Source organism: Rosa chinensis, chromosome 7, assembly GCF_002994745.2.
Source record: "Rosa chinensis cultivar Old Blush chromosome 7, RchiOBHm-V2, whole genome shotgun sequence".
NCBI classification, from domain to species: Eukaryota; Viridiplantae; Streptophyta; class Magnoliopsida; order Rosales; family Rosaceae; genus Rosa; species Rosa chinensis.
Window position 1 is genome coordinate 41770702 of NC_037094.1, and position 8237 is coordinate 41778938.

At 37.3% G+C, this 8237-nt stretch overlaps 1 protein-coding gene across 2 annotated transcripts; it reads right to left on the bottom strand.

Annotated features, from left to right (window-relative positions):
- Positions 1 to 2833: 2833 nt before the first annotated feature.
- On the bottom strand, positions 2834 to 7468 carry LOC112179944 (zinc finger transcription factor YY1). Of its 2 annotated transcripts, none has more exons than XM_024318434.2 (6): positions 7191 to 7468; positions 6835 to 6893; positions 5548 to 5747; positions 4983 to 5072; positions 3941 to 4084; positions 2834 to 3628 (listed from the first exon to the last, which is right to left on the bottom strand). In XM_024318434.2, the coding sequence occupies exons 1-6, from the start codon at positions 7274 to 7276 to the stop codon at positions 3095 to 3097; spliced, it is 1113 nt and encodes a 370-aa protein (XP_024174202.1). In that variant the 5' UTR covers positions 7277 to 7468; the 3' UTR covers positions 2834 to 3094. The 2 variants fall into 2 exon arrangements, with proteins under 2 accessions (XP_024174202.1, XP_024174201.1); XM_024318433.2 differs by having other exon boundaries at positions 2834 to 3634.
- Positions 7469 to 8237: the final 769 nt, after the last annotated feature.

Here is an 8237-nt window from a genome sequence, read left to right on the forward strand (position 1 = left end):
TCAGTCATTCCTCTTGACCCAAATCAGCCATCGAGACCTAAACTCCAACTCGAGATGATCTCTGCCCTCCGACCACCCCAAACCGCCACACTGGTCCTAGAAGGACTGCCTCTTCACACTCTTGAAACCCTTAGCTTTGGTTTCCTCTGATAACCATCACAGACAAAGGAGTGAACATTTCTCTCCTCCACGGCACCGAACAGGTTGACCAGAGCCGATCGTAATTTTTCGGTGATTCCAATGGTACCAATTGCATAGCTTGATTCGATTGAAGGAAGGAGAATCGAAGAATTACAGTATCGGGAATCCAAAACATTCAAGGATGAGGTGTAGAGCCCTCGCTCAAGGAGGAGTTCGATGGTTGGTAATGGGCATAGCCGTATTTATGTGAATGGCCGGACTTTTACTTTTAAATCATTTACGCATGCGATGCTATATATATATATATATATATATATATATATATATATATATATATATATGAATTTATTGTATCAATTAAAATTGACAATAATTGAAGTATGATTTTTGAATATATGATTTAATGTTGATTTATCATATTTTCATAAATTATGTTTTTGATAGCATGATATATGATAATTTCTGACATTTTGCTTAAGTCTGAATTGATTCAGTTGCCTTTGAGGATTATGACCATTTTTCCCTTTTGAGATTTGGAGATTATTTAGGGAAGTTGATGAGTTTAGGTATATGAGTGGTTATTCGAAGGAGGTTAATTATTTTATCAATGCATGCATGCATTTTCTGATTCACTATACCCTTCAAGTAGCATTCCTGTTGGTAGTACTCTCTAATGTGTCATCTGGTCGACATTACCCTCTAAATGACATTCCGATGCGTCATCGCCTCCTAGTATTTTGGTCGGCAATACAGTTTGGTGTATCATTTGGTCGGCAGTACCCTATATTGCATGAGATGACTAGTCGGCAAAACCCTCTAGTCATCATCCATTTCCTACGTGTTAGTTAGTAGCAGTCTTTAGATACTCCAACCAGAGTTAGAAGTTGTGTAGTATAACCTTTCAATTCCAGTATATATTTCAACTTGGTGAGTGCTACTAGTGAGATTATTCTAGTGGCCGCCTTACAAGAGCTAATAGTGGAGCACTAGGTATTACGCATGTAAATAGACGGTTGAGTTTAGATTCAGTAATCACAATTTGAAAGTAATTTCTTGAAATCATATTGCATTCTTGGTTTTAAATGAAATAAAATTTTGGGAAAGCATTAAGTTTTATTATATTTGTTTCAACACACTAACGGTTTTCTAAATGCTTTTCTCGGGGCCTTTTGTTTTTTCATGCCTAGTCTACAGATTAATTGAGGTTAGGTGTGCATAGGAGTTTGAGGCATAGTGTGCACCACTTATGATTTGTAGGTTACTTGGTTAACCTACTTGTTTATTATTTTGGTTAATTGTACAGATTGCTTTGATTGCGTACCTTATGTTGTAATAATAATAAGTTGACCTAAACATTAATTTGATAAAAGAATTACAAATCAACTCAAAACACACCTAAAATAGAAGAAAACTGGTGATGAAAAAAAGAGAGAAGAAAACCTAGAATGCGTTGAGAGGGTTATGCCCTGTCCAACGACACACCCTCGTGACGTCATCGTCTGACGGGCCTGAGGGGACCGAGTATCTGGTCAGAGTAAACGCTATAAGGGAATGGCGGTGCTATTCAGATCGATTGAAGGTTCTAATAGGGAAGGATAGCGGTGGTTAGAGGTGGGGCCAGTGTTGTCTTACCAGAGTGCAGAGCATGAACGGCATGAGGGCTGATTCGACTTGGTGTCGCGAGATCAGACGTCGCCTAGTAGTGATGGTTATGTGGTGATAGCACTAGGATAGACAATGCTCCAGATCAGATCAATTGGGTCCCATTTGGTTTAGGAGGTTTGTATTTTATCTAGAGAGGAGCAGCGCCTCTAGCCGACGTAATGGGGATGATGGACAGATCGTGATCGCACAACATCAAGTTGGTGGCAGTGGCTATGTTGCCGATGGTCGGAAGGCAGGGGTGGTGTAGGAGAGATGATGGCGTCGAGCCTCCTGCAGATTTCAACTTTGGCTTAGTCGTGGTGGTATTTGTGCCTAGGCTTCAACTGGGCCCATGTTCTTTTTCTTTTTTGATTTATTGTTTGCACTTTTAGTAAGACGTGACATTACGCCAGCAATAAGTCCCTACCATTTTTCGGTAGGGCGGCGTGAGCTCTATCCACATTTGTTTGGTCTAACGAGGTGGCGAGCCATTTACTTGATCAAATTGACGTAATGTCCTAGTTGCAGGATGAAACAGAGTGTCGTCAAAGTCTTTTCATGCAGCAACAAACTAGGAAATTTATGCTATTTGTAATGATGTTTCTTCGTAATAGAGTTATCTTTCTGTTATGTTATCGGTTTGTTAAAGCAAATAGAGTAGTTAGTACTACACTCTTTGCTAATTGGTGCATGTTAGAATATACAGATTTTGTGAAGACTCCTGGTATTATTTTAGGATGTTCTCTTGATGCTTATTGTAATTTAAGGTCTATGTCCCCCATTGTATTCTACAGCTTGAAGCAACCGCATCAGCCCCCCTTCCTAAAAGAAAAAATTAATAAGTTGACCTAATTCAATGATTTTAATCGTTGTTTCTTTAGATTCCTATGCAAAAATTGTGTTTATAAAAAATCAACTAAATCCATCGTGTCAACAAATGTAGCTCCTTAGATAAAATTAAAACAAACATTGTACTAATTAAATGGATAAATGTTTTCCAATTTGGTTATTTTATGTAGGATTTATATGTGAGTATGTAACTAGAGAATGAATGATTTAGACTATTAAACTCTGTACTAAAAATAAAAACAACCTCACATGTCAAATTTAACGAGGTCCTCTCTAAGTCTCTCCTTCTCTCTCAATATATATTGTACATTATAGGACTGCCTAATTCACATTGCCACCTCCAAAGGTAAAGAAAAAATATAAAGAACGGAATAGAATAAAATAAAATTAGAGGTATGGTTACAGACTAAGTGCCTCTATTATCCATCCATCAAGGACAAATAAAAACTCCCTCAAAGATCTAGTCTTCATCTTCTGTTTCTTCATCATCATCGTCGTTGTTTCCGGCATACCTCCAACCATCCTCTACATTGTCACGGTCCTCTTCCGTTTCTTCACTATCTTCTTCATAAACTACTTCTTTGACTGGCCATGGCTTTTTCATTGGGTTCGTAGTGGCCTGAGATGGAGTTGAGCCTTTGCGCACTTTGGCAGGCGGGAACTTCAAATTCGGCTTGGCCCTATTTGTTTTCTGGCTTTTGCCATTCACACGTTTTCCTGCATAGACATCTTGATCACTGGCTTCGTCCATCTCATTGTCAGCAGTATTAAGGGCATGCTCAGCATTTTCATCAGACATATGACCAGGATGCTCTCTCCTCAGATGTAGTTTAAGCTTGTATTCATGGATGTAGGCTTTTTCACACCCTTCATAAGGGCAGGCATAAGGTCGATCAGATGATGCAGAACCATAAACCCCTGCAGAAGGCTTGGGAGTTTTTGTTTGCTTCTCTGAAGGTGGAACAGTATACTTAGGCACATCCACAGGCACACTCTGCAACTGAAATTAATGTTAATATTGGAACCCAAATCAAACTTTCTATTGGTAAGAAAGTTAACAAAAATAGTTACATAACGTCAATATCAGTTATAAGTTGGCATTGTCCACGACATATTATTGGGCCTAATTTCTGAATATTCTAATAACACAAACCTCACATTCATATGCAATAAAAAGATTTACTGTGTTCTTCCTGGATCAGCAGATAATGAATTATAGAAACAAGGGACATTTACAGGCAGAATTATAGAATACAATATACATAAAAAATAAAATATAAATGCAAAGAGCAGAGGAATTAGCAACCTTTTCATGGTGAGATGAAATGTGGTTTTTAAGCTTGTACTCATGTGCATATCTCTTTCCACATTCTGGGTATGGGCATATATGATAGTTCTCTTGTGAATGTGTTTTCATGTGGGACCGTAGGTTGAAATCCAGGGAGAATGCCTGCAGATGTAAGATTTGAAGACTTCACTACAACAGTAAGACCAAAAGAAAACAGAACAAAAATAAAACTTCATTACAACAATACAGATATTTTATGCATCCCATGCACACCCACAAATGATTATGGGAGTTGGAGCGTTTTGGTGCCAATCTTATTGAAAATAATTAATGGACTTTCTCTGGGTCCATCTCGTCCAAATTAGAACGCCGAAGTACCCTCCTATGTACGAGGTTGGATTATAGCTCATGAAAGGATGAATACTTGAGACATGGTTCAGAGGAGACAACCATACATGTTCAGCTGAAGTTTATAAGCAATGCTGAAGTTCAGATCACCCAGTCAAAGATTTTTTAGAGTGAGCTGGGACAATCCAGCTTCATATGTTCCTTACTGAGTGAAGAATAAGTTCTTTCGTGGAAAAAAGAGGCATAGTGCTATGTGAGGAAAGGATGGCACCTGTGTGGGAAAATGTTCACTTTTTGGGCATCCCTCAGAGCACTTGTATCTTCCTGAGTTTAGGGAATATTCTTCCCAAGCAATCTTTTATGTTTGGACTGCAGTTTAATTTGTTTCTTTCTAGTTATCTTTGTTTTAAGTAACTTGCAACTGTAGAGTTTTCCTGGGGAGACAATGCAGTCCCCTATATTTAATTGTTTTTCTTCATTGAAAGTGTTCCTCTTCAAAGTAAACAAAAATGCCAAATGGCAACTGGAAATAAACTAAACATAACATAGAAATGGATCAAATATATTACATCTTTCAGAAGAAAACATTATGGTCATATTTTGTCTGAGAAAATACAACAAAACAGCACAAATTCAACATTAGAGTCCGAGAGATCAAGGAATTCAGCAAAGGAAAAAGTAAGCACTTTTTAATAGGGGATAAAATGATCACCTTACCACAGCCTTCATGAGGGCATACAAAATCTCTTTCGCCGGTATGAATGAGAAAGTGTCGTTTCAACTTTGAACTATCCAAAAATTTCTGCAACATTAACATTATTCTTCTCAATTTACTAAGAGACAAGAAACTTCGATGGAAAATCAATATTTATACATTAACTAGTCTCCCCCCCCCCCCCCCCCCCCCCAAGTTCCATTGGTTCACACAATTAAATAATATACATAGGAGTATCACTATTGAGAGTTGCACAGCAAGTTCCAGAAATAAAATAAAGACCACTTTTAATGAAATAAAAAAAAATAAAAACCTTTAAAAAAACATACAAAACTTTTTAGCCTACTTAACAAATACTTTCTTTCCAGCAAGTAGTATGTTACTAACGGTAGAAGATGGGATTTGACTTTCAACATTTCCCTTATTATACTTTTCTCAAAATTGTAACCTGACAACTTGTTTTACATTGTTTTGACAAGCTAGTAACTTGCTATCTCAAAACCATCAGTCAAAATAGTAAACCAAAAGTTGGGGAAAACAACATACACATTCTAAACAATACCTTCCCACAACCCTCATAGTGACAAACATACTGTCTCTCCCCATGTATGTGAGAATGCTTCCTCAAAGCACCAGCATCAATAAAGGTCTTCCCACAGCCTTCATAGCTGCAAAGAAAAAGGACTTCAGTTGTAGGTTCTGGTTCTGGCTCTGGTGCCACTAGCTCTTTTGATTTCTCATTCAAAGCCTTTACCGTGCCATCTAAGAAAAACAGGAAAAAATGAGAAAAATCGGGAGAACCCATTACCATCATAAGAACAAAAAACAAGCAGGACACGCTTTTCCGAACAAGTCAATTCAAGAGGGCTACCACAACTCATCTTTAATCCTCTAAGTCACGAGCTTAAAGTAAACTTGACCCATGTAAAACTAAGAAACTAAAATAACATTTCAAGACACTTAGCTGAATCAGTAATGAGAACAGTGCAAGCTTTGCAGATGGTACTATGTTTCCCCATAATTGGATTACCTTCAAAAGATTACCTAATAATTTAGAACTGAAAGAGTTTGCTTTGATGTCACTATGGTAAAAAGTGAGCATTTGCTTCAAGGGGAGATTTAAGGGGCTGAATGTTGGAAAGTTATGGGACATTTTCAAGCAAGTCTTAGAGAAACTTGCTTTGTAGCATGATATCTCATATTTTCAATCCTATAATCAGATTTGGAAGGATTTGTAAGAATGGGGAATAAAAGCTAGTTTCCTATCTTGTTTTTGTTTTTGCTGATGTTCAACTGGTTTATCACTGTTGTACATTGTCATTAAAATTTTGTTTCTCTTCAAAGAAAATAAAATAAAAGGACAACTATTAGCTGAATGTTTTAGATGTAGTTAGGAAAATGACTGATAAACTTAATGAAATTACAACCTACAAAACTTTAGAGATGTCAAACTAGAAATAGACAGACGCAGAAAGGATAGATAAACCAAGCCCTACAAATACAGTGCCTGAGCTGCTTGATGCAATGCAACAAAAAAATATATGAACATGAGACAACATTTTAGATCTTAGCAGCCCATTTTGTTAGGTAAATATATCACTAGAAAAAGAACGAAAGTCGAGTAAACAAGAGAGAGAGGGTTAAGTTCAGTTTATTAACCCATACCCATAGGGTGGTAAACTGAATGTAAGCCAATAAGTAGTGTGATTTCTTCACGAATTGGGTCAATATCAATCAACATACTAATTCTCACTCATGGAAAATTCATAGCGTACAAAGTAAACCTGGGTAATGAGTTGTTTCAAGCACAGTAGAGTATGCAGGTAGGGGAGAAGATGTAAAAGGGTACCTGTGACCCATTTCAAGAGAGAGCACTTTCCACCTGTTGCTACGACATCCTGCGGAACCCTACAAAAAACGTTTCATCAAAAGAAAAGATTAGACTGCACCCTAGTTTTCGTTTGAAATTCATCTTCAACTCAACAGGATTGAATAAACCTGATTTCCTTCCTAAAGCCCCAATGAGGCAGTTAAAGTCTAAACCAAAATCTTCAACCTCAGATAGAATTGCCTTTCAATAGAATCCAATGCAATCTTGTCTCTAGGATCATATAATTGCACCTTGTTTTACTTGGGCTTGAAAACAAGAAGAAGAAGAAGAAGAAGAACAATTGCAAATCGAAAACTGTGCCCTAGACAACTTACCATTGTTTAACCCATCTAACAGCGGGAGCTTTGGATCTGAAGATGGTGCGCCTCTCGAAATAATTGTGATGGAATTGGGTATCCATATCTTCTTTCTTCTGTTTTCACACTTTTAAGCTCAGCTTCAGCCGTTCGTCTTCCCTTGGCGGGTCGAGTTTACAACCGGATGGATTGAGCTATCTCTTTTTCGTTTCTTAAAATCCCCCTGCGCCGCGGCTTTTAATTCTCTTCATGGAAAGCTCTCTCCGGCTCCGTCTCCGCTCTTTTTTCTTTTTCTTTTTCTTTTTCTTTTTTTATCTAATTGGTCCAAATATGATACGTCCTTTGCAATTGCAATTGACGAAGAAGATGATAATTGATAAGTTAGTGCTCTGATAAGAATTTTTGGTGGTTTTTTTTTGGGTCTGAAAGAATTTTTGGTAGTTAAATGGTTCTAAAAAATACAAATTGTCGAAAATACAAATTTAATTGTTGAAGAGTGTTTTGACAAAATTAAAGAGATGTACTTAGCTTTTTAAATATTTAAAAAAGTGAATTAAAAGTTTAATAAGTAGGAATGTCTAAATATCAAATTTTGAGGTTCAATTAGAACCACTCTTACTTGTATTGTTCTAAAAAAATCGTTAATTTGATGCCATGGAACCCATTTGATGACGTGTCACACCGAGTCATATTAGGTATTAACCATGAACTTCATGGACCTTTTTTTTTTTTTTCCTCCTTACGTGAGCATTAGAGATTGCCACACTAGAAGAAGAAAAAGAAAAGAAGAGAGCACACCAATTCCATGTCAACACCTAATCTGACTAGGTGTGACACGTAAATTGCCACGTCAACAAAAAATTAGTCCCATGAACTTTACACGACCAATTCTTAGACATACATCTCTTGCTATGTCATTGACATCAACAGCCACACCTCGCCTCGTCATCCAATCCTTTATATTTCTCTTCCTCACGAACACACCGTTGCACGCTCTCCAACCCTCCTTCTCCATTCTCTTCATCTTTCTTCCATTGTAGAGGTGGATTTCAAGTGGGTTCATCT